The sequence below is a fragment of the Parathielavia appendiculata genome (genome assembly GCF_033297405.1).
Source record: "Parathielavia appendiculata strain CBS 731.68 unplaced genomic scaffold N657scaffold_1, whole genome shotgun sequence".
Taxonomy (NCBI): Eukaryota; Fungi; Ascomycota; class Sordariomycetes; order Sordariales; family Chaetomiaceae; genus Parathielavia; species Parathielavia appendiculata.
The window spans coordinates 2,560,554-2,585,582 of NW_026944220.1; the positions used below are offsets into that span (position 1 = coordinate 2,560,554).

The following is a 25,029-nucleotide window of genomic DNA, read 5'->3' on the forward strand; positions in this document are numbered from 1 at the left end:
CGTTCAAGCGACTGGGGGCGGAGGCCAGGGGGATAGGGGACGACGGGGGTAAGCCTACGGGTAGACCAACTGCAACGAAGCTTAACCAATCTGTGCAGCTCCGAGAAACGAGTGAGCCTCCACTTCTGCATATAGTGTAGCTTGGGACACCGAGATCCACAAGGATGCGCCCATCTGACAATGTACAGACTGGTATCCGTACATGAGCATCCATGCGGGGACGGGGCGGCGCGGCAGCAGATGACAGGCTAATATCGTAGCCTCGCCGGTCCTGGGGCGTCTGAAGCCATGCCAGGCCAATACGCTGGCGGCTTCGCCGTCGCCATCACGACAGCAGAGAGCCAGAAGCGAATTGCGCAGGGCGCGTTCGCGCCACAAGTTGCAAGGTTCCAGGTCCTCGAGATCAGCCTTCGCATGGAAACCGGGGGCGAACAGTAACATGGCCCCTTCCACTCCGTGTTGATCGCCAGGTCTCCAAACTTTCCCCAACTTTTTCTCCCCACACAGCAAACGCCCCGGTTCACCCCAACTGTGGGCTCCCACACTCTCCCTGCCAAGACTTGGCGGGCCTGGGCCACGAGGGGACACCCCAGAAGGGGCACCGGACCGGCTTTGCGTGCGCTGCTGGTTCAGGCAGGGTAAGCGAGAGCCGCTAAGCAAATGAGAATAGCGCATCTGTAGCCACACGGCAGCCAACAGATTCGCTGCCGGTGGAAGCGGACCGATCTCGTTATGGACGTGCTGCATGCATTCAGAAAGTGGCGTGTTCGAAAGTCAAATCGACGATCTCTTTCAACGTTGACTCCCACGCTCTGGCAGAAGGATGGCAGGCGCCGTGCACGAAGTGTAGGTGCCTCTTGACTGGAAATTCTCTTCCTTCAAACCCCAAAGCATTGCACATGAAGTCGCGGGTGGATTCTGTGCAGATCCACCCTGGCAGAGAGTCCCTGGTCAGGCACCAGGGGGAGTGGGCCGTGTGCCGTGGCAGGTTTATGAAGTTGCACTACACGTATGCAATGCAGAATCGATATGAACAGACACACGCGAGAGTGTTTGGCGATATCCCGTTGCTGGGACAGGCTGAGAATGACTATGTAGAGAGCGCCACACGCGTGCGGAGTGACCGTGTTGGCCGCAACGGGGCATGGAGAAATCAGCCGAAAAGAGCGTCCACGACTGGCCTGCCCAGTCAGCTGGCGGGCCTGAGAAAACGCCACATGCGCCGTTGATGAAACGCCCTTCGACATGCGAGCCGGCCGAGCTGCGAGTGCGGGTGGCTTCGAGGCTGCGATTGGGCGGTAGGAAGCGTCCCCGTAAATCCGGGCCCAGCTGTTCCCTAGGCGAGCCCTGGGTCGTCCTGCATGTGTGGGGCCGGCCTGGAGCAGAAGCCAACAGGTGAGTGGCTTGTTCGCTTGTTCCCCCAGGCTTCGAGAAGGACTGTGAAGGGAGCAGAGAGTTCATCGTCCAATCACAAGGCGCGCTTGCGGAGACGCCAGTCTCACATGGTGACATTCCTGCATGATGGCTCCCCTTTCGGGTGAGGCCCTGCGGCGTCGTTTGCTAAGGTTTGCCAATTTCTCATTACCCGTCTTGGCTGGCAATTAGCCTAAAGATGTCGGCTGTTGGAGGGTGACGCTGGCCTGGCTCGTCTAGGCCTGCAGCCGTTTGCCCAGTCCCTTTTGCTTGTCAGCTCACTTCAGGGCTAACAATGCGCAAGTTACGGAGCACTAGTCCGTAGGGGTAGCTGATTCGGAGAACATTCTCAACCACGTACCGGTGGACTTGGGCAGTGGCCCTCTGCCGGAGCAACGCCCAATCGTGCGCATATCGGGCGCTTGTCTTCCTCACTTTAGCGTTATCGGCCGATCATTGTCTTCGGCTGACCGACCAGGGTCAAGACTGCGGCTGAATGCTTCTGGAACAAATCATGGCTAATAAGATCGAGTGGTCTACACGTAAATCGTCGGTGATGCCGTCGGAGGGTCGTGGGCGGGCAAAGGGAGGAGAAGGACAGCCATTTGAGTCCGTCGAAGACGCGGGAAGGAGGGAGACAGATGCCAGACATAAAGAGAAAAACTGGGCGAACACCAGCTGGAACTTACTTTACTAACTAATGCGGAAATGGGTGCTGTGTGGTGCTTCATCGGCCTTTCCACCGCAGTCGTGGCCAGTACGACCTACAAGAAGGGAAGGTGCCAACAATTGACCACTCACACGACGGGACGAATCTCGATCACCAGTTGTGGAGTCCCCGCAAGCTCTTGGGTTCTGCATCCAGTCTCCATTTGCAGCGCGCATCAACAGACAGATACCTAAGACGTTGCTTCAACGATAACAGAGTGCTGTGGCTGGTGACCGCTATTTACCTTATCCATTAGCTCTTGAAGAGTCCTGAAGCCTACAAATGCTTTCATCCCACCACAGACGAAGACGAGGATGTCAATTAGGAGTTGAACACCAATCCGACCTTGTTGTTTGATAGCAAATGATGGGGGGCGCGCCGAGCGGGACGGAAATTCTCCCCATGTCTGCGCTGCGACTCTGCTCCTCCGCGCCATGGTACGGTTGCGTCCGCGCGACCATGATACTCCACATAATGCGCAGTCATATTGCGATGTGGATCTTGTAACATCGTTGTTGGACGAAAACATAAAATGAGGAAATCGTTGAGCTGCAAAGTACCTGTTAAGAAGCTTGCGAGATCCTGAAGGATGAATCGTTGGCGAGATGCGCTCCGAAAAGCCAGCAGTGAATGGCTTGTTACCTAGGCTCGCCAGTTAACCACAATCTTGTCGTTCGCCGACGGAAATTAATGGTCCATTGTTGGCGGATCTCGGGCTCGAATTCCAGACACCAGATTCCAGACTCTCAAGCCCATGGGAAAACATGTAAAATGGGGCAGAAGATGGACTTTGCACTAGTGTTAAGTCTCTAATGTCACGTGAACTTGTACGGCCTTCAATCAGAGGACGCGTCGAGCGCGTCTTCGGGTGGACTTTCCAGCCAATCGAAGGGGACCGCGTTTGGCAGATTCCGGTGACATCAGCACACTCGTCTCGCCAACCCATCCATTAACCGCACACACCTAGTCATGGCGGGTCCCTCCCGACCTCCCGAGAAGAGGCAGGCCTCGCTGACAAGCTTCTTCACCATCAATGGACTGAGCAAGAAGCACGCCGGTTCCGTGGCGAAGGGCTCTGCAACGAACAGAGACAAGGAGGATGACAGCATCGAGTCCTCATCCGCGTCGCCCGATCTTGAAACCAGCCGAAAACGGCCATTACAGGGGAAAACCGGCAATGGAACACAGACATCCAGCCGCGCAGCGAAGCGTACGAAATCGAACCCCGACGATGATGGTTCCGACGGAGCCTCCACAGCGCCCGCCATGGCACCGCCCGGTCGTGGTTCCGTGGCTGACACCTCGAGCACCTCGTCCCGGACGCAGCGCTACGTATACGGTGCGGACCGCCCGGCCGGCGATGTGCCCGGTGACGAAGGTGACGATGAGGACCTGGCAGCAAAGCGGAAGAAGGAGGAGCTACACCGGAAATTCGTAAAGAAGCTCGGCCGTCCCGACAGCCTGTCTCTGTTCGGAAGACGCGAGCCTCAGAATGGGAGTGGGAGTCCAGGTCCGGATGGAGAGGATGAAGAAGGCGGCGGGAATGAGGTTGAAGAGGACGAGCCCGCGCAATTGGTCAAGACTAAAAAGAAAGGCGCCAAGACCGGCAAGTTGACTCCGATGGAGATCCAGTTTCTCGACATCAAGAGGAAGCACATGGATACCATATTGGTTGTCGAAGTCGGCTACAAGTTCAGGTTCTTTGGCGAAGACGCTCGGATTGCCGCCAAGGAGTTGAGCATTGTCTGCATTCCCGGAAAATTCAGATATGACGAGCGTAGGCATCATTCATATACTCCGCGATGCACTTGGATGCCCGCTGACAGCTTGAAAGACCCTTCGGAAGCCCATCTCGACCGCTTTGCCTCGGCAAGCATTCCCGTCCATCGCTTGAACGTCCACGTCAAACGACTCGTTGCCGCCGGCCACAAGGTCGGTGTGGTCCGTCAGCTCGAAACAGCGGCGCTCAAGAAGGCTGGCGACAATCGTAACGCGCCATTTGTCCGAAAGCTCACCAACGTCTATACTAAGGGAACCTACATCGACGAGACGGGCGAGCTGGACCAGCCCGCAGAAGGCACTGGTGCTCCCGCGGGTGGCTACTTGCTCTGCCTGACTGAGTCATCAGCCAAGGGCTTGGGAGCAGACGAGAGAGTCCATGTGGGCATCATCGCCGTCCAACCGGCAACCGGAGACATTATTTATGACGACTTCGAAGACGGCTTTATGCGGCGTGAGGTGGAGACCCGTTTGCTTCACATCTCCCCTTGCGAGCTTCTCATTGTTGGGGAACTCTCCAAGGCGACCGACAAGCTGGTCCAGCATTTGGCTGGCAGCAGCACCAACGTATTTGGAGATAAGAGCCGTGTGGAGAGGGTCCCAAAAACCAAGACGATGGCTGCAGAGGCTTACTCTCATGTCACCCAGTTCTACGCCGACAAGGCCAAAGGCAACGACGAACGATCAACGGCCCTCCTTGACAGGGTCCTGCAGTTGCCCGAGCCTGTCACGATATGCCTGTCCGCCATGATTACACATCTGGCCGAGTACGGCCTGGAGCACATCTTCGATTTGACAAAGTACTTCCAGTCCTTCAGCACGCGACAGCACATGCTGATCACGGGGACTACCCTGGAAAGCCTGGAGGTCTACCGGAATGCGACAGATCAGACTGAGAAAGGGAGTCTATTGTGGACGCTGGACAAGACACGAACGCGCCCTGGCCGGAGACTGCTGAGGAAATGGATCGGTCGTCCATTGCTCGACCGGGAACGGCTGAAGGAGCGTGTCGTCGCTGTTGAGGAGCTGCTCGAGAACTGGTCCACGATCAAGGTTGACAAACTAGGCGGTTTGCTTAGCTCAATCAAGACCGATCTCGAACGGAACTTGATCCGTATCTACTACGGGAAATGCACCCGACCGGAGCTGCTCTCGACTTTGCAGACCCTCCAGCGTATTACCATAGAGTTCTCGGGGGTGAAGTCGCCAGCAGACACCGGCTTTACGTCACAATTATTAAGGGACGCTATCTGCGCTCTTCCTGGTATCGGCGACGTCGTCACCACATACTTGGACAAGATCAACCCTGAGGCGGCAAGGAAAGACGACAAGTACACCTTCTTCCGCGATAACGAGGAGACCGAAGATATCATGAACCACAAGCTGGGCATCGCTGCTGTTGAGACGGAGTTAGATGCACATCGCAAGGACGCCGCGGCAAAGCTCTCCAGAAAGACCCCGGTTACCTATGTCGCTGTCGCCGGTATTGAGTACCTGATCGAGGTGCCGAACACCGACCTGAAGCACGTTCCCGCCTCGTGGGTTAAGATCAGCGGCACGAAGAAGCTCTCCCGCTTCCACACCCCAGAAGTCATACGCTTGATGAACGAGCGCGACCAGCACAAGGAAGCCCTCGCCGCAGCCTGCGACACGGCCTTCACCGACCTTCTCAGGTCCATCGCAGCCGAGTACCAACCGCTCCGCGACGCCGTCGCCTCGCTCGCCACCCTCGACTGCCTCCTCTCCCTCGCCCAAGTCGCCTCGCTTCCGGGCTACAGCAAACCCACCTTCCTCCCCTCCACCGCCCCGCCCACTATCACCATCACCTCTGGCCGCCATCCCATCGCCGAACACACCCTCCCAGACGGCTACATCCCATTCACCACCTCCCTCACCTCCCCCTCCCCCATCGCCCAGCTCATCACGGGCCCCAACATGGGCGGCAAATCAAGCTACGTCCGCGCCGTGGCCCTGCTCGTCCTCCTCGCCCAAATTGGCTCCTACGTCCCCGCCGAGGCTATGTCCCTGACCGTAACCGACGCAATCTACACGCGCATGGGCGCGCGCGACAACCTCTTCGCCGGCGAAAGCACCTTCATGGTCGAAGTCTCGGAAACAGCGGCCATCCTACGGGGCGCGACCCCACGCTCGCTCGTCATCCTCGACGAGCTGGGCCGCGGCACCTCTACCCACGACGGCGCCGCCATCGCCCACGCCGTGCTCGACTACGTCGTCCGTGAGACGCGCTGTCTCACCCTGTTCATCACGCACTACCAGTCCCTGGCGCGTGTTGCGGAAGGGCTGGGAGACGGTAGGGTACGGTGCGTGCACATGCGGTTTGAAGCGACCAAGACGGCCAACACCAAAAGCAAACCCGGCCCCTCTGGCGATGGCGACGGTGATGGTGCAGACGAGATTGACGATGTAGACGACGAGGAGATCACCTTCCTGTACGAAGTCGCCGACGGGGTGGCTCACCGGTCGTACGGGCTCAACGTGGCGCGGCTGGCGCGGATTCCGCGGCGGGTGCTGGATGTGGCGGCGCGCAAGTCACGCGAGATGGAGGAGGCCGTCAAAGCGCGGCGGCTGCGCGGGGCGGCCCGGTTGCTGGAGGATGTGGTCAAGGCCGGCGAGGGTTGTGGGGAAGTGCAGCTGGATCACCTGGTGTCGAGTATTGAGCAGTTGTAGGAGGCGCACAGTGACGCGGTATTTGTTGAAGGGTTGCTGGCGCTAACGGCTTTGCTGTCAATGTTGGCAACATTGTTACTCGTTAGCTATTGTCTATGTATTTCTAGTCCGTTTGTCTTATAGCGGCAAATGAGGGACTCACAGGAGCCATTGTCGGACCACGGGATGCTAGCTCAACTATCATGATAGACGTCACGAGTCGATGACGTTTGTTTCATTTTCACGCTTAGCCTGCCACTGCGGAGTACACTCAGCTGATGTTGTCAAGTTCCTCGACGCCGAGTGAGCATAATACAAGGGTCCGGTAGCAACTGGGGCACATTCTGCAACGACACGTCGGCAGACGCCATGGCTGAGGCAATCAAGATATGTGATTTAAGACTGTAGCCAGTTATCGACCAATGTCCCTTGCTAAATACGACCAAGTAATGATGGTGGTCCCAACCGAGTCCTCGCCCGCCATGCAATATGTAGAAGATGGAGGATAACGAATCGAAAAAAGATCTGCTTCCTGGCGCCATAGTCCCCCCAACCTCCCGGTGTGGTCGCTAAAGACCCCGTGATTTGCCCTCGAAATGGCATTGTGAGTGCTAGCCGCTGCCCAGAGCAGAACTCTCAGCGCAGGAAGGGTTGGATCTCCGTGACGCCTGCACTCCCGTGCCAGATCGTAGCAAGTTTGTGTCCGTATTGTTACACACACAGGGAGGTCTAAGAATGCAACGTCTCTACCATGATGTGACGGTTCCATATCCCCTCGGGATCAGAGTTCAAAATCCTGATCAGCACGCTCATTGGTCGAGTCTGACGCAAACGGTCCTCCAAAGGCGTTAAACGCCATGTTGCTCAGATTCATCGCGTTGATCGCCTGGAAATTGGCCGTTGACGGCTTCGTCTCGTTGCCAAAACTCGAATAGCCGTAGGGATTGTAGTAAGCACCAGCGGCACCTCTGGTCTGAACGCACAACGGATTAAACGATCCGGCTCCCAAGCTGTGCTGGTGCGGGAAATAATGGCCGTTGGTGACAGGAGGTTGCGCTGTGAACGTTGTGTCGCGAGGAGGCATATAGGAAACTGGCTTCCCAGGCTTCTGTCCAGTCGATACCATGGAACGGTTGGAGTTCAAGGGTTGAAGCGCAGTGCGGCGGCGAAGCTCAAAGCTGCGGTTTGTTAGAACAGGAGAGTAGAATGAGAAGAGCGAGAACATTTACCCAGACTCCCTGAGCGGGCTCTCAGTTTGAGCTGCTGTCGATTAGCACCGAGCATTAACCGATCGTTGGTGTTTCTCCATACCAGAACTGCGCTTCGGCGGGTCGCGGAAAATGTCGTAGGCATCGCCAGCGCCGGAGCGTCTCTCATCATCGTCCTGTCGACCCCTCCTGCTCTGGGCTGCCTTGTGACGGGTAAGTCTGGCAGACGCTCTCGTGCGACCTCGGCCGGACGCCACAGTGGTCGCAGAACGACGGCCCCGCCTCGGCTTACGGTCATCAAGATCCTCGAGCTTGCGGTCCTAAGGAGGAAGATTGTCAGCACAAGGTGCTCATACCGAGGCTGGCACAGCGACGTGGAGTGGATGGGTACAACTGACGGGGCTTCCTTCGACCGACGGAGTGGCGTAGATGTCGCGGACCCGTTGAAACTCTCCGTCCTCGGTCCAGACAAACTCGTTTGGCTCAATTACAGAAGACGTCTCCTCCATCTGCTTCAACACAGAATCATCCTTGCGCTGGTTCCGCATCCTTTTCTGCACCACATCTGCCGAGTCAAACAGACCCATGCCCGGATATTTTACCCCCTTCAGCTTGTTGGCATCATCGTCAAACTCAGTGCTCTCAGATCCAAGATCAAGAGTGACGCTGGCACCATCCGCGGCTATTTCCGCCTCCGATGGCCACCTCCGGTAATACATGACGCGCTTCCCGTTCTCCGGGGTACTGGGGGCTGACTGATCTGGTGGAGAACGCTTCAGATTTGGGGTGTGATAGCTGGAGTTGTCGAAATGATCGTGGTAGCCATCTTGATGATGACCTGGGGCGGCAGACCAGTGACCTGTGCCTGGCAGGGGCTCATATTCATCTGGGTCAGGCTTGACCAAAGCATGGTGGCTTGCGGAGGTTTCGGGCTCGTTTTTCTGTCGTCCCCCATGAGTCCGGCGCCCCTTGGCTCCATCTAGGCCCGCGGAGTGACTCACAGTCGTGTTTGACGGCCTTGGTCTCCTGCCCGTCTTCTTCTGCTCCTTTGCAGCCATGCGCTCCGCCAGAAGAGCATTGACGCCGTACCGCTCACACCAAGTATCATACTGTCGGACCTGCTCGAGGGCAGCTCGGTCGTCGCGTGCTTTCAGCTCGACTTTGAAACGGTGAGCGAGGTGGCTCTTGGACGAGATGTGGGTGAGAAGATGGGAAAGGTCCGAGAAGTTGGGCTTCTTTGGGCAGATGATGCATCGGAGGGGGATGGAAGCCGGGTCGCTCCTCACAACCAAGTCCATGGGTGCAACCGCAGCCATGTCCTGAGAGACAACAGTCAGCATCATCAGCCAACCTATTTGGTGGGAACTCACGGAAGCGTAGTGGCTGTGTTGGCAAGGTCAACCGTGGAGGGAGTGATGCTTGGGAAACGTAAGTCGAGTCGAGAAACGGGTTAACACCAAAGGGGAGCCTCAGTCTCTGTAAGGCAGGAGAGACTTAGGTTCTGGACATGGAAAATCCAGAATGCCAGCACGTCTCGTGAATTCGGCGTGTAAGAGCGGCAATAGCATAGGCGCCCAGAGGTTAGGTGTCTGAGCCTGGTAGGAGGACAAACTGATATGGCTCTGGAGTGAAACGGCTATCTCAGGACGGGCTGAGCAGTAGGTACTCCGTCCCAAGATACTGATTCCTGAGCGCCGGCTTCGAGAAGAATGAGTTGTAATGCAGTCGCAGCTCTGACGAGAATCGACGGAGAAAACCCGAAAAAGAGAAGGCCAGCGGAAGTCAGAAGAAAGGACGATAGTAGTGAGTGACTGGGACGAGATTGGAAAGCGGCCACTGAACTCGCCACCACTTGTCTCTCTCAAAGGTGCGGTGGAAGGAGCTACCTGCCAAACATGGGTTGAATGCGTGCTTTGGGAGTGGATGCCTAAGGACGGCCTTAGAGAGGGAAGGAACGCATGAGGCCTGGAGAGGGAAGGAACGCATGAGGCCATGGAGAAAGTTGTTTGAATCGCAAAGAACCGCACAGTGATCAACAACTCGGGTTTAGTTCACTCACCGTGCCAGTGTCGTGCTCATTTGATCAATGATTGCCCACGAGTCTTCTCAAGACTTGCTAAATGCGAAATTTCGTCGCAAGTCGGCGGGGTGAAGCGACTTCTACGATGGAGGCTAGCAAGTGCAGCTCAGAACTGAATCAGAGATATTTTTCTTTGAAGATTTGAAAGCTGGCAGCCTTGAATGTTTAAAAAGTGACCTGGTTATTATTAGTGAATGAGTCTAAGAAAAGAGAAGCAATTTGATTTGAACAAAACCTAGAGGAAGTGAAAGGGTGTTATAAAAGAAGTTTTCGCAGAACACGCTAAGACATCTTCTGGTGCAGAGAAGGGAATCAGGAGGATCTCCATACCCTTAACTCTCCTCGCTTGAATCTGAAGCTTGTGATCGAGTTTGGTCAAGGTCGGACGTCCTAGCAACGAGACGATCATGAACGGAGACGGGTTTGCCCACTGGAATATGATTCTCTCGCACGAACCTATTGGGAAACATTCACACGAAGGACCCGTGTGGCCCTCCCCCTGAACGTTCATGTCGGCTCTGGTCAATAGATTCAGCGGAGGGACCCGCTTCAAGTTTGTCACTGGACTTCTTGCGACTGGCAGGTAGTTGGCGAGATGCAAGAAAGCGAGTATATACGAGAACTCGGTTCTAATCAAGCAGCCAATGGCAACCAGCGGTCACTTGTGCCGGCACCAAGATGATCCAGTACAGAGCTTATATTGTGGGCCGGCAACAACAAGCTTTGGGGTTGGACAGTGCCATAAAGCTGGGGCTCTGTGTCGAATTGGTTGGAAGGCCAGAGGGAGATGGGAAGGAGGGATACTACTGATCGACCAGTTAGTTGTAGTCAGGTACTCAAGACAGAGTCCAGTAAACCTCAATGACAGTTTGTCTCGAAGTACCCGAGACCCGGGTTACCTGGCATAGGCTCGAGGCAAATCAGCTTCTAGCGTTGATAGTGATAATTATGTTCGATGAAGGCTGTGGACGTTTCCCTGTGGATAAAGTGGCTGTACCTTACTAAGTACCGCCTAGATGAACACCATTGAACCGAGCATAGCCAAACGATCTCAGAATGGGACTATGAGAGTGAGGTTAAATTAAGGCATGAAGAACATATCTTTATCCAGGGAAGCGCGCCACAAGCTAAAAGCCTTTTCAATGTGGCTACACGCAAAGTTGAAAATCCAACATAGTCTAGCCATGACGCTCAATCCAAAGCTCATGTACTTCGGCCATGAACTCTTTTTAGATTAGAAACTCTCCTTAGCCTCAAAACTCTTGTTAGACTAGAAATTCTTCTTAGATCAAATAGAACTGGCCCCAGTGTGGCTGGAGAACCATGGATCCTACTCTCCCGTGAGCAGGTGACTCGGCTTCCTTACAGGACGTCAATTCTTGGCCTTGGTAGAAATACACTGAAACGGAAACCCAGTAGCGAAGTCATGAAATAGTAGCTACATACACTTGACGTGGACTAGATGTTCGTGACCAATCTGTGCCGATCAGCTTGAAAAAAGGCCAACGACAGCAAGGATTGGTGCCAAGTTGATCTTCTCTTGCCTTGTATCCTGCCAACACTGAGCGTACTGTTGAGAGGTTATTAGATTGCAAGAGGCTTGGGAAAGACAAAAGCGAAGTTCAATCGAGTCCGACTGGGAAAACCGGGATCAGACAGCCATGCCAGAGGCAGATAGTAGATTGATGCTCATCTTCCCAACACCCGCGCGGTGGCAGACTTGGGCATGCAATAGACCTCATCGACGGGCTGCAGGCCCGGATACTGGAGCAGGCTCAGGCCCGCGATACCAAACACGGTGTGCCAGACATCGACCATGTCACCAGGCCTGTCCGAGATGCCGCCCCGCTCTGGGTCCTGGCAGCGCAGGATAAAGGCCACTAGCTGGTCCCTGTCGATCCAGTGCGTCTTGCCAATCATTTCCAGGCTGCTCAGCACCCACCAGCTGTAACATACGTCCTCTTTCTTCTCCGGCCGGCCGTTGAGGCCGCCTCCGGCAATCTGCCTTTCGCTGAGCCACCGCCCGAGCCGCTCCTTGTCCACAAGATTCTGCCTGCCAGCGATGGTGAGGGCGGCCACGCATGTGAAAATCTGCCCGGCGTGGGACTCTGCGCCGGGGCTCACCCCGTAACCGCCGTCAAAGTTGGCACATGCCGCGATGTGGTTAACCGCCTTGTCCACGTCGACAAGATTGAGGAGCCCCAGCAGGGACAAGGCATTGAAAGCGCCGTAGAGAAACCTGGTGTCTTCCTCCCCCCACTCATCGCCGGCGAATGTGCCGGTCTCGCGGTTTTGGAGATTGGCGATATCTAAGCCCAGAATTAGGTCAGCATTTCAGACGGGTCTCTAGATGCGAGCACTGGGCGACGCACATTTTCCCACCTGCGCCTTGCCCTTCCCGCGCGTATCCAGCTCGTCAAAGGCGTCGATCATGGCGAGGATTTGCACCGCACTGACGGTAGAGAGCATGTGGGCGTCATGGCCGGGGGCGGCGCCGAAGCCGCCGCTGTCGTGTTGACATGACAGCACAAAGTCGACGGTCTCGGCGCGTGGCAGGGCGTCGGGGTGGCCCAGCAGGTGCAGGGTCGTTAGCCCCCAGTAAAGCCCATTGAGCCGGAGATGCTCGGTCAACCAATAGTCATACTCGTCCTTTCTTGAATCCAGACTTTGGATGTATTTGACGTGGGCTGTCGTGGCCAGCTGGAGCTCCTCGGGGAGCTCGGGGAGCTGATTGAAAGTCTGCGGCATGGTTCCCGGTTTGCGCAATGTTGAATTTCGGAAAAATTGCGGGGAAGAGATCGGGGCCGGCAATCAGAGTGGCCAACGACGGCTCCCACTAGACTGACGGGTCCGTGTCGCTTAGATAAGCACAACGATTATCTAAGCACCCAAAAATGCATCTAACGCGGCCACCACCCCACGCGCGCAATACCCATGCGAAGCGCGGACACGACCGCAGACACTATCGCCATGGCCGCCTTCCCAGACGACTGCCTCCCTCCCGAATCCTACTTCGAGTCGCGTGAGGCCTTATTCGAGTCAATCAACTCGTGGGCTGGGCCAAGAGGCTATGCTTTTACCACTCAAAGGTCAACGAAGGAGAAGAATGGTACTACGACAGTTATCTATGCATGCGATCGATCACGCAACCCTCCTGATAGCTTGCTGGAGCGTCAGAGAAGAACAACAACTCGAAAGACGAATTCGTGTTCTCGGAGGCTGAGAAGTGGAAGGAGTTCTACAATTCTTGGCACTCGATCATCAACTCGCCTACCGAGAAAAATTATACCAAACGCCTTGCTGAGTTTCAGCAGAACTACGTTCCCGAGCACCCGGAGGAAGTCGGGTATATCAAGGCTACGTGGCTTATTCCGTTCAAGGAGAAACTCGTACGTGCTTGGGTCGACCAGTCGACTCATTTTGGCAATACAGCTACCTCGCGAGTGGAGGGAATTCACGCGCTCCTCAAGTCGTACTTGAAGAGATCGACATTCGACCTTTTCGATGCCTGGAAAGCGATTCGCCTCGCCCTCCTCAACCAACTGTCCGACTTACAGTCAACTCAGGCGAAGCAACAGACCCGAACGCCTCTTGAGCTCTCCGGGGCTTTATACGGAGCTGTACGAGAATGGGTGTCGTCGCATGAGGCGTCAAGGAAGGTCGAGGAGCAACGCAAGTTACTCGCAAGGAGGGACCCCCCTCCATCTCCTACTTGTACAGGCACTTTCTCTCGAGTCTATGGGCTCCCATGCTTACACGTCTTAGATGCTCGTCAAGGAGAGCCTCTTCTTCTCGACCACTTCCATTCGCACTGGCATCTAGTACGCAAGGGGGCTCCGCAGTTACTCCTTGAGCCTCGCCAGCGCATTGAGCCAATTCGAGCTCAGAGCTCACTTCCAAGGTCAAGTACTAAGCGGAAACCGAGCCAGTTTGAGGTAGTTGAGGCAACGCAGGCGACACGGGCTAAGCGGCCAAGTCAATGTACAGCTTGCGGTAAGGTTGGCCATACAAGGGCCTCGAAAGCATGCCCTCTACGTTATTCGGATGTACTGTAGGAACTGTAGTTAACTTATCTGTTGGCTGGTGTTGCGCGTGTCGGGTGGTGGCCGCGTTAGATGCATTTTTTGAGTGCTTAGATAATCGTTGTGCTTAGCTAAGCGACACGGACCCGTGAGTCTAGTGGGCGCCAACGACGAAGCTCATCTTACATAAGCAGTCACATACTTCCATTCCTGGACACAGGAGAATATGAGAACATGAAATGGCAGATGTTGATACTTCATGATGGATCAGCTTCACGCTTTGCCGGGCCATCAGCTTTGTGGACTTGTCGGTTCTCCTGGGCGATCGTTTACAGGACCCGATGTCAGCAACGTTATCAGTTGCATTTCGTCCCCGTCAGTGCATGGGCGCTTTGTTGCCGCCTGTTGGATCCTGTTCTACATTCGGGATGAGAATTCGGGGACGGACCTCAGCCGCCCATCCATGATATCCTTGTGGCCCTTCAATACGAGCAGGCAATGCAAAGGTATTTCTGATACTGCGCGGCTGCCGTCAACAATCGACCCATGATCCCGCCTTGAAACGGGATGAGCCCCGAGGTGGGCAAGATAATGCGCCTCATTATGATTTTGAGAGAATTGGAAGGACTGCTGGCTAACTATACCTCCAGGACCTTGACACCATGACTGAATTGAGAGTTGAGGGATAGACCGGCCGCCACATGTCTAAGTCGAGGTTACCGATCGAGGCAGTTGAAGTCTCGGCCAAGACAACAGCCCCGAGTTTCAGACCTGCTGTGTTCCTGAACTAAGACAAACACGGCTAGCGCAGAGACCCCTAGATCAGGGCGCGTGAGCCCGGACCACACCGAGCATTGTAGTGCATGTCCCAATCGGACATGAATGTGGAGAGGGCTGCATGCGAATCCGGTCGACCACGGCATTTGACCGAGGAGTCTGGGCCACAACTGTTGTCTCGCATTGAGGTCAGGTTGGCCGATGCCTTGTCTCGGTGGCAAGTTGATCCAGCCAGGAGAACAAAGAACGAACGAATCGTGATGTGGCTGACCCAAGAGTACGGATGTATGGCCCGTTGGAGACTGCCCCTTGTATTGCGAATCATTGCCCTTCATCCACGACTCGTCCGTCTTCGTTTTCGAGCCCCTCTTCTGGTCACCTCATGGGTGGCGTTCTGTGCTTTTAGTTCATGGTCAGGTAGGTATATAGCCGAGTACAACGCTTTGGCGCCGTTATTGTTCTAAGAAGCGCTCCGCCATGCATCAACTGTCATATCCGGATCACCTGAGCATCTCCCTTCTATGTGTTGAACAACCCGGCGCCTACTGTACACCTAGGGTTCAGCATAGTCCAGATCGTACTGCAAAGCTGTCCATCATGGCAGACCGTTAGACACACGGACTGTGCTCTGCTTTTGTGGCTTCCGTTTCGGGAGACTGCTTCTGGTACGGAGTCTCGAGGGAGTATTTAAGGTTATCTGAGGAGTTGCTGTCGGGTCAACTAAGATACTAACACGGTTTATCTTTACAAAAATCATCGCAACGACGAACCGATCAACTTCTGCAATGTGTGCCGCTGCCGACGACTCAACACCCGAAGGCAATGTTGACGGGTCGTCGTCATCCGTTCAACATCCTTCTCTGTCCTCGTCGGAAGGTCCGTCGATCAATAAGGCAAAACCGTGCTGGTAGCATCCCAGCTGCGAATCAAATTGCGACAACGGGGCCCTGAAAGCGGACGTTTTGGCCGAAGGGGCGGGGCTGGGGTACCCCTGGGCGGCTGTTAGCGTGTGGAATCGCGGACTGCCTGGGCGCAGCGGTGTGCCCGTTCCTTACTCCCCGTCTCTGCTGTTGCCAGTGCCCGATTTGGTGCAGCGCGGTTCATCTCGCAAGCTGCCCAGGTCTCTTCCAGGTTCGCTCTGTGCTTGCAGCTGCTCCTGCCCCTCCAACAACCTCGCCCGTGCCTCTTCGGAGAGCTTGCTCATTTGTCGCAGACGGCAATCTGCCTGTTTCCATTTTCTAGCACCCTGCCCGACCCTGAGCCGTAAGCTTCGACACTGTGTCACGGCTGCGCACCCGCAGGTAACTGCAGTTGCTGGGCTTTGTTGGTTGGCACAGGCAGATTGCGCATAGCCCAAATCAGGAACACGCTTACTATACTCCGGACCCCAGGGCAAAACTCCGTCGATTGCCAGGTGGCCCGGCTGCGCACCCGGCAACTCGTCCCACGGTGGGAATGGGTCGTAAACCTGCACCGCAACCGCTCACCCTGGGGGCGTCAGCGCATCCCGGCGAGGACTCCCGGTCTGGTGAGACAGGTCCCAAATTTGCGCGACTGCCGCCCGACACTGCCTCGCCTCGCTCTCCGCATTCCCCTTTTCGACCCGGCCACATCAAGGCAGAAACCGCCGGTATGGGAGAGCCACAACCGCTTGCCGACGTTTTGCACCAGCCCCAGCAGTCGCCCGTTCAGCATGACAAACAACGCCAACGACAAGAGCACGTAGATCCAGCCCGCGACCCGCCGGAGCCTTCGCCAAGAGATCACGCTGAGGACCAACAACAGCAGCTGGGCCACAGGCACGCGCGGCGCGGCGAAGACAAGGCCTCGAAATCGGGCTTCTTTTTCAGTTTTGGCAAGGGAGCCAAGTCGTCGGACCGTTCCATTGTGCACCAGCACTCCAACTCGCGCGCCGATATCATGTCGAGAGACGCAGACCGGCCGGTTCTGTCCAAACAAAGCACGAAGCATTCAGGTGGGCAAACATTCTGCCCCTGTGTCGTGTGTTCTATGCCGGTCTGAAATCTGGGCTCTGTCGATTCCGTATTAGAGCAAGACGGCCATAAGTTGTTTCAAGTTGTGCTAACACCGCTTTCTTGCGCCAGACTCGTCCCATCAGGACCTCGCCGTTCAGAAACCGAACACGCCATTGCCATCCAGGTCTGAAGTGTCGCTGGCCTCGACCGTAGACTACGACAGCCCGGGTAATTCGGTAGCCTCGTCAAAGAGGTCAAAGCCTAAGCCGTTCACTCTGCTCCATCGCTCGAGGTCGATCAAGGACAAGGATAGCAAGGACAGCCCGAGCCCGAAGGAGCACGCTTTAGCACCGGCGCCGGCACCAGCCAAGGTCCCCGAGCCCGAGAGGCCTTACACTTCGGCTGCAGCTCCGAGGACGGCCCCGCTTCAAGCACGCGACCGGTCTTTCAGGGACATGATGTCCTCCGCAGTCAGGAATCATTCAGCCGAGCGATCCCAGTCGAGAGAGGTTAGCGGGAGAGGGAAAGAACAGGAGAGAGAGGGCCATCAAAGGCCACCGGCACCCTCGTATACTCAGACGCCCGGAGGGGCCTTCTTCAGCAACCTCAAGCACAGCAGAGCGGCAGGCATCATCAGCAACCGCATCTTTGGTGGGAGTTCAAGACACGAGCCGCCGGCCCCTAAGGAACCGGTAGTGGACGACGAGCACTACGTCCTCAAGGTCATCAATCTGCCACTTGTCGAACAAGCACGTTTGACCCGAATATCCAAGAGGTTGGAGGATTCTCGAGACAAGACTGAGTTCTGGATGCCTGCATTTCCGTGGAGGGCAATAGACTACCTGAACTACAAGGGCAGTGAGGTGGAAGGCCTGTACCGGGTTCCCGGGAGCGGACCGCAGATCAAGAAGTGGCAGCGGAAGTTTGATGAAGGTATGTGGGCAGGCTCTGCTGTCGTTATGCCGCTGTTGCTGACATGGTTGCGCAGAACTTGATGTGGACCTTTTCGAGCAGCCAGATCTCTACGACATCAACATCGTCGGGTCAATGCTGAAGGCGTGGCTGCGAGAGTTGCCCGACGAGCTATTCCCCAAGGAAGCCCAGGAGAGGATTGCGAGGGAGTGCGCCGGGGCGACGAAGGTGCCGGACCTGCTCGTCGAGGAACTCTCCAATTTGCCGCCTTTCAACTACTACCTGCTCTTCGCCATCACCTGCCATCTAAGCCTCCTCCTCGCACACTCGGATAAGAACAAGATGGACTTTCGCAATCTATGCATTTGCTTCCAGCCATGCATGAAGATTGACGCCTTCTGCTTCAAGTTCCTGGTCTGCGACTGGCGCGACTGCTGGAAAGGATGCAAGAACGAGGCGAAGTACATCGAGGAAGAGTATGCGCTCTTTGATCAACCGCCACCCAAGGGGGTTGGCGAGAAGAAAAACAACGGCAGCAGCAGCACGCGCGATGAGGAGAAACAGCCGGAAGAGCGCAACATTTCGTCGTCAGACAGCGGCAAGAGCCTGAACCGCGGTGCAGCCGAGCAGAGAGGGCGGCTCAAGAAGAAGGCACCGGGCGAGGGCGAGAGCGTCGCGGAGACGAGCTCCATCTCAACAACCCTCACCATCAACAGTGAGCGGGAAACTCCGCCGCGGAAGTCGGGCGAGTTACGACCCCTCTCGCCCATCAAGCCGCTGTCTCCGCTTAATTTTTGAGAAGATCATTTCGCGCTCCCCTTAACCCCAAATTTTCTTCTCGCATCTCTTTTTCGTTCCTCGCCATGGGAATAGCAAGCGTCTGCCGTTTCGCGTCCGAGAGCATCATTATCCTCAACCGTCCGACCCCACGGTCTTGAAGCCGTTGACGACGTTGTTTCCTTCCGGCTCTCGCACTGGACTTGTTTTGTCTCAGCGTTATAAGACCACCTATAAAGCCGATGGCGCGAATCCCGTCCCTACACGCAGCCAGGACACACGGAGTACACAAGGCGGGATCTGGGTCCCTTACGACGTCCTGCTCGTTATTTCCTCCACACCACAGTCTGCCGATCGATTGAGCGCCGTCATTTCAAGTTCGAGTTTTCACCGTTTTCACTCTCTGCTTTTTCGGTTGGAATACCCCATGCCCATGCCTTTTCCAGTATTCTCGAGTCACAGGCAGGCTCATCTATGTTCGAGATATGGGAGGGTTGATCCGTTTGTCCGCTTTTTTCGCCATTTTCAATCAGTTCCGTTTTGCTTCCGTGTCATTATCGATACCGTTGGGGTTTGCAAAGTAATGAGGACGGGAAGGCCAGAATCAAGTGACAGAAGGAGAACTTTCGGCTGCTTCTTGTGGGGTGGCGGAGGACGAGGGTGGTCGTCCTGGGTCTTAGGATTGCATCCGTAGTATTCGGAAAGATTCCTTTGTGGCCGACGAATGAAGCATGATTGGAGGGCGGCGCCTTTTCCTTGTGCAGGAGGATGGGAGGAGTTGTACGACAGAGGTGTCTTTGATTCAGAGGAGTAATAAAACGGATGGATGTCGTGGTGAACAGTCGAGTTCCAAGGCCCAGAGATGGCATACTATAAGATGATTTTGCATCTGAACGTGCGCAAGCGAGCTAGGTCACATACGCTGCCGAATCCCTCTTTATGTTACCGAGTAGAGCCCCTACCCAACCCAGCGTTTTCACTTCCTCTCTGACCCGATACCACACGCAACGCCAGCAACAGCCGTTGAATCACAAGCCTTATCGTACGCCTCAAATTGCAATGATACAGACAACCCTTTCCCCAATCTCCTATTGCCCACCGTAACATAAGACACCCCTCTACTTCCTCCCATCGGCATTCCTCAAATTCCTCCTCATCCTCCTCTCATTCCTCTTCACCCGCTCCCGAATCTCCCGCCGCTTGTCCCCCCTCACGCTTGTCCCCTTCTCCCGCTCGGCCGCCTGCTGCTTGGCGCTCACCTCAATGATGGCGTCGTCCTGCCCGGCCTTGTTGGCGCCCTTGTACCCCCACTTGCGCTCAAACTCGCCCGTGGCCTCGTTGTACTGCAGGTTGCGCCGCTGCTCGCGCGTTTTGGGCTTGATGCCGCGCCGCTTGGCGAAAGCCGACCATTTGGTCTCGGGCTTGGGCGTCGGAATGGGCTTCTCGCGGGGTAGCGGGGTCTGCGGAGGCGGGAGGGTGAGGAGCACGCCGTCGCGGTGCGAGGTTATTGTGCAGGTTGTGAGGAGCTGGTTGATGAGCACCTGGGCCCCGTCGCGGGCGACCGAGGTGAGGTGGGTTTCGAGGGAGGTCCGGTCGGCGGCGGCTGTGGGCGGGATCGAGACTGGGTTCGGGTCGTTGGCGAGGAGCAGGCCCAGGTCGAAGGTGTAGGGGGTCGGTTTGTCGACTGTGACGGGGAGTTTGACAGGTTTTTGCGTGGCGGTAGACATGACAGCGTTGAATGGCTCTTGGGTTGGTGTGTTGATTGAGAGCTGGTTATTCGAGTGTTGTGATGCTGTCTGCGCAAACGCCCGTCCGAGCAAGGCATCTTCAGTGAGGTTTAGCCGAGAAACTTCCCAGAATTTAGGCGGTGTGGCACTGCAAAATGTGCAGATCTCCCACTTTTAACGATCTTGATCTAGGCATGGCCCGTGCTTCGACTTCCAACGTCTGTGTCCGATTTTGTTTCGGCAGCGACCCGCGATTCTGAAGCAGCCTCGGTCAGCAGCCATTGGCGACTCGGACGGCACCCCACGATGCAATAGAAAGTCGCGGTTGCCGACAGACGACACACACTCAACATGTCGGCGCCCAATTGCCTGCGCTGCCTCTTGCGGCCATCGGCGGGAATTCCAGTATCTTCGCTTCCTCGATCAACGCCGTTCGCCCTCGTCCGCGCAGCTCCCTTCACAACGACGACCGCAAATCCACGCCCCAAGAAGGAGGCCCAGGCCGACGGGAAGCCGAAGAACCACACCCGCGCCGGCAAGAAGCTGAAGCTCGGCAAGTTCAAGAAGGAGAAGGTCGGTGACAGGGGAAGGCCCCCGCTGCCGGGCGAGCGCAAGGCCTACCGCAAGCGCATCACCCTCAGCAACGACAATGCCATTCCCGTGCCGTGGCTGACCGACCTGGGCTCGGCCGATTTGGCCAATCCAGCCAATATGGCCAGGGTCATGGCTTTACCCGTCGAGCTACAGGACCAGCTGCGCGCCAGCGAGGCCTTCAAGCCCACACAGTGCTGGGGCATGTTCAGGAAACCCGCCGTCCTGGTGCGCAAGGAGACGGTCGACTTGGCGAACAGGATGCAGAATGCCGTCGACAAGAGGCAGACGTTGCGCCTAGTCGTCACTGGTGACAAGGTGACCGGTAAGAGCATGATGGTGCTCCAGGCCATGGCCCACGCCTATCTGAACAACTGGGTCGTTATCCACATACCAGAAGGTATTCACAAATTCGCCATTCTGTTTCCAGTTGGGTATGCAGACACTGACCCCTCCCAGCCCAGGAACTCACCACCGCTTGTACCGAATACGCCCCCATCCCCAATACCGACCCGGTGCAGTACATGCAACCCGTCTACGTGCTCAAGCTCCTCCAAGCCATCAAGCGCGCCAACGAGAACGTTCTTGCCAGAACTTACACCGTGAACCCCCATCCAGAGCTCTCGCAATCCGTTCCGCCCAACACGCCGCTCCTGGCGCTCGCCAACGCCGCCAAGGAACCCGATGCCGCCTGGCCCGTCTTCCAGGCCCTGTGGAGCGAGCTGACGACGCAGGGCGCCAACCGCCCGCCCATCCTCCTCTCGGTGGACGGGCTCGCTCACATCATGAAGATCTCGGACTACCGCTCGCCGGCCTTTGACCTGATCCACTCACACGACCTGGCCCTGGTGCGCTTGTTCGCCGACGCGCTCGGCGGCGCCGTGCAGCTACCCTCGGGCGGCGCCGTCATCGCCGCCACGGCCCGCAACAACGCGCCCCGCACCCCGAGCATGGAGCTCGCCCTCGCGCAGCGCGAGGCCGAACAGGCCCGCGCCGAGGCCCAGGCCAACGGGTTGGATCCGAACGCCGTCGAGGTTCCGCAGAAGGACCCCTTTTTCCGTGGCTATGATGACCGCGTCGAGGCCGTCCTGCGCTCGGTGCAGGTGCTGCGCGTCCGTGGCGTCGACAAACTCGAAGCGCGCGCGCTCATGGAGTATTGGGCGGCCAGCGGCATGCTGCGGGCGACGGTGGACGAGAAGACGGTGACGGAGAAGTGGACGCTGGCGGGGAGCGGCGTGCTGGGCGAGATGGAACGGGCTGCGCTGCTGACGATGCGAATTTGAGGAGTCGTGTTTGTAAACTACCTATGGGATGGGTTGTATAGAAGAGATGTAAACTGTACTGTGATAGAGGCCAAGTTTGTCCCGCATTCAAGTCACCGCCTTTACAATGGTATGATCACTGATGCGTCAACCACTATGGGTTTGAGGCACACACAAGACTTCAGTCTTAACTGCATTTCACTTCCCAACCAACAGGACTACGCCGCTACATCATAAGGGACCAAACCGTTACAACCGCCTTCGCCATTCAGCCATTCGATTCCCTAGCTGACCCCTACAAACGCCGTGTTTGACATAAAACAGTAACCTAAGTGCAGCAGCTCACGCAAGTCATGACCATCCCAGGCAGCACCCTCACAGCTCTTGGCTCCCCTCCCTCTCGGCGTTTCCCGACGTGATAAACACCAACCGCGTGCCGTTGCCAGCCGTCTGCCAGACCTGTATGCCTCACAGTCAGTCCATCATGCTCAACATCTCGGGGATCTTTGCAAGAAAAACTCACATCCAACTCGGTATACTCCTCCAAAGCCGCCAGCCACTGATTCTCGGTGAATCCCTTGGCAATAATCCTCTCTTTGACCTTCCGCAAGCTCAGTTCCACCCCATATCCCTCCTCCTCCTCCTCCTCATCCTCCGCATCATCCGCTCTGCACGCGCCGGTATCCGCGAGCCCCTTGACAAGGTTATAGATCTTGCTACTGGCATTCAGCACCCGCCGCCCACTCTGGCTCCTCTCATCCGCCGCCAGACTCTCCTTGCTAGCCTCCACCAGCCGCAGCGCCTCGTCCACATCTTCTTGGGTGACAGTGTTGCTGAACCGCAGCCGTGCCAGCGCCTGGGCCAGCCGCACGACGCCGAGCAGGGTACGGGGCGTGGTGTGCCCAAAGTTGTTGTGCTGCATGCGCTTCTCGGCGCGCCGCTGAGCGCCGCGCATGCGCACGTACGTCTTGACCATGTACTCGGACACGGCCTGCGGCACGACGGGGCGGAAGGTGCGCGCCTGCGCGACGTAGGCGCGGACTTCTTGCGGGGAAAAGACGACGCCGTCGGCGGTGCCCAGGTCCGGGTGCCGGCTGTGCATATGCACGTGTGCGACGTGCTTGGCCAGCTGGGCGTCGGTCTCGCGGGTCGGGGTGTCGAGCAGGAGGAACATGATGTCGAAGCGGGAAAGCAGGGCGGCGGGGAGGTTGATGTTCTCGACGGCCGACAGGCGCGTGTTGTAGCGGCCGTAAATGGGGTTGGCGGCGGCGAGGATGGAGGTGCGGGCGTTGAGGGTGGTGCTGATGCCTGCTTTGGAGATGGAGATGGTTTGCTGTTCCATGACTTCGTGGATGGCGGTGCGGTCGTTGTCGTCCATCTTGTCGAACTCGTCGATGCAGCAAATGCCGTTGTCGGCGAGAACGAGAGCGCCGCCTTCGAGCACCATCTCGTCCGTGACTGGGTCGCGCATCACGGCGGCCGTGAGACCGACGCCGCTGCTGCCGCGGCCCGAGGTATACACGCCGCGCGGGGCCACCTTGGAGATGTACTTGAGCAACTGCGACTTGGCCACACCGGGGTCACCCATCAGGCAGATGTTGATGTCACCGCGAATACGCATGCCGTCGCCGACTTCCTTGGTGACGCCGCCGACTAGCAGCAGCAGAAGGGCCTTCTTGACGTCGAGATGGCCGTAGATCTCTGGCGCGATTGACTTGGCAAGGTACTCGTACTGGTTGCCCGACTGTGTGAATTTGGCAATTCGCCGGGCCATCATGGGGTCGATCTCCATGTGCTCGTACGCCTTCTTGTGCTGGACAATGTGGTGCGCCTCAAGGTAAGTGTCGGTCAACAGGCCGGCACGCATGGCCTGGAACCCGGTATACGGGGTGGGGAGGAAGATACCGGAGATATCGACGACATCACCGGGGCTGACTTGTCTGACAAGGCTACCGTAACACAGCACGGTCAACGTCCGGGGTATTTGGCCGATGGGGACCTGCTCTGCAAGCTCCTGGATCTTGACCTCCTGGAAGGGCATAAACTTTGACGCCCTTGACGACGGGTACAGCTGCCCCTTGGACTGGTTTTCCTCGCAGTCCTTGGACGGGCAGAGGGTCAGAGGGCCGTATTGCTTGTCGGCGACGGGCTGGAAGATCTCACAGCCGCAGCGGTCGCATGTGTAAGCGCTGACTTGGACGATGGGCTTGACATCGGAGACGCGGGTTGCAATGCCGCGGATGGTGATGAGCTTGCCGAGATGATCACCTCGGACCTGGCGGACAGACAGCGCCTTCGCCGGGTTGTCGTTGGTTGACGTCCTCGGCTTAAAGACCAGCGTGTATCGCCGGGTGAGTTGTGCGGGGTACTGGTCGCTGAGGATGGTGGGGTCTGATTCCCGGTCCGCAATGCCTGCCAGCATCTGGTTGCGCTGTATCCGGTTCGCCATGAGGACGTCGAGCACATCGTCTTTGAAGGTGATGTTGTCGCTTGGCGGGGGCATCAGCTTGTCGACGGCCCTAGAAAGGATCTCGACGTAGTGCTTCGTATTTTGCTCAACCCACTCGACCAGCTTGAGCCCCTCGTTCACATCCTCCTCGTACGCGTGGAGATCGTCCAGCTCGATGACGACCTCGCTGATCTTCCTGTCGGCGAGCTGCTGAAGCATGTCGCGGTACTTGTGCCGCGGCGGTTGCTTCTGAGCCTTTTGACGGCGGCGCTGCTGCTGGGCATTGTCGTCCTCATCCATAAAGTCATACTCGTCGCTGAGGTCGTCCTCGTCGATGTTGATGTTGCCCAAGGCATGGGTGATGGTCTCTTGCGCGGAGGTCTTGAAGTCGGACAGGAAGTTCTCGAACGCAGCTGCTCTACCATCAGCTAAGCAAGCACCGAAATGTAGCGAACTTGCACCCACTCTGCTGCACCTGGTAGTCAACAGGCGCCTTCATTTGTAGGAGCGCCATGGCTGCGAGTGTGATGATGCCCTTCTCCCAGAATTGTCGGTTATTTTGCGGTGGTGAGGATAGGGCGGGCTGCGCGACGAATTGAGCTTCAATTGTTGCGATAGAAGGACATTTGGCGGTTTGGAATGCTTGGAAGTGGGAGGCTGGGCGGGCGCCTTCGCGACAG

The 25,029-nt window shown here is 56.9% G+C and overlaps 8 protein-coding genes across 8 annotated transcripts; 4 read left to right on the plus strand and 4 right to left on the minus strand.

The window, feature by feature from the left end:
- Positions 1-288: 288 nt before the first annotated feature.
- N657DRAFT_629931 (uncharacterized protein) lies at positions 289-1,229 on the plus strand (the record flags this gene model as incomplete). Its single annotated transcript, XM_062790935.1, has 4 exons — positions 289-434; positions 508-638; positions 700-846; positions 892-1,229. The coding sequence occupies 4 exons, from the start codon at positions 289-291 to the stop codon at positions 1,227-1,229; spliced, it is 762 nt and encodes a 253-aa protein (XP_062652697.1).
- A 1,862-nt stretch (positions 1,230-3,091) lies between these two features.
- Positions 3,092-6,589, plus strand: N657DRAFT_560694 (DNA mismatch repair protein MSH3; the record flags this gene model as incomplete). The annotated part of the gene is made up of 2 exons (XM_062787998.1): positions 3,092-3,899; positions 3,957-6,589. 2 exons carry the CDS (start codon positions 3,092-3,094, stop codon positions 6,587-6,589), a joined length of 3,441 nt encoding a protein of 1,146 aa, XP_062652698.1.
- Positions 6,590-7,000: 411 nt separating this feature from the next.
- On the minus strand, positions 7,001-9,582 carry N657DRAFT_586429 (uncharacterized protein). The gene is made up of 5 exons (XM_062789801.1): positions 8,778-9,582; positions 8,175-8,717; positions 7,880-8,096; positions 7,798-7,828; positions 7,001-7,746 (listed from the first exon to the last, which is right to left on the minus strand). The coding sequence occupies exons 1-5, from the start codon at positions 9,117-9,119 to the stop codon at positions 7,350-7,352; spliced, it is 1,530 nt and encodes a 509-aa protein (XP_062652699.1). The 5' UTR covers positions 9,120-9,582; the 3' UTR covers positions 7,001-7,349.
- Positions 9,583-11,545: 1,963 nt separating this feature from the next.
- Positions 11,546-12,828, minus strand: N657DRAFT_652484 (terpenoid cyclases/Protein prenyltransferase; the record flags this gene model as incomplete). Its single annotated transcript, XM_062794299.1, has 3 exons — positions 11,546-12,165; positions 12,229-12,574; positions 12,808-12,828. 3 exons carry the CDS (start codon positions 12,826-12,828, stop codon positions 11,546-11,548), a joined length of 987 nt encoding a protein of 328 aa, XP_062652700.1.
- A 2,933-nt stretch (positions 12,829-15,761) lies between these two features.
- Positions 15,762-18,608, plus strand: N657DRAFT_46697 (uncharacterized protein). The gene is made up of 3 exons (XM_062787515.1): positions 15,762-16,630; positions 16,761-17,564; positions 17,620-18,608. The coding sequence occupies exons 1-3, from the start codon at positions 16,111-16,113 to the stop codon at positions 18,339-18,341; spliced, it is 2,046 nt and encodes a 681-aa protein (XP_062652701.1). The 5' UTR covers positions 15,762-16,110; the 3' UTR covers positions 18,342-18,608.
- Positions 18,609-19,149: 541 nt separating this feature from the next.
- N657DRAFT_639457 (ribosomal biogenesis regulatory protein) lies at positions 19,150-20,151 on the minus strand. Its single transcript, XM_062791775.1, has one exon. It carries the CDS (start codon positions 20,045-20,047, stop codon positions 19,439-19,441), a length of 609 nt encoding a protein of 202 aa, XP_062652702.1. The 5' UTR covers positions 20,048-20,151; the 3' UTR covers positions 19,150-19,438.
- A 154-nt stretch (positions 20,152-20,305) lies between these two features.
- On the plus strand, positions 20,306-22,284 carry N657DRAFT_686377 (mitochondrial ribosomal protein). The gene is made up of 2 exons (XM_062796827.1): positions 20,306-21,038; positions 21,098-22,284. Exons 1-2 carry the CDS (start codon positions 20,399-20,401, stop codon positions 21,919-21,921), a joined length of 1,464 nt encoding a protein of 487 aa, XP_062652703.1. The 5' UTR covers positions 20,306-20,398; the 3' UTR covers positions 21,922-22,284.
- Positions 21,965-25,027, minus strand: N657DRAFT_639459 (DNA replication licensing factor MCM7). The gene is made up of 3 exons (XM_062791776.1): positions 24,815-25,027; positions 22,424-24,762; positions 21,965-22,359 (listed from the first exon to the last, which is right to left on the minus strand). The coding sequence occupies exons 1-3, from the start codon at positions 24,861-24,863 to the stop codon at positions 22,276-22,278; spliced, it is 2,472 nt and encodes an 823-aa protein (XP_062652704.1). The 5' UTR covers positions 24,864-25,027; the 3' UTR covers positions 21,965-22,275.
- Positions 25,028-25,029: the final 2 nt, after the last annotated feature.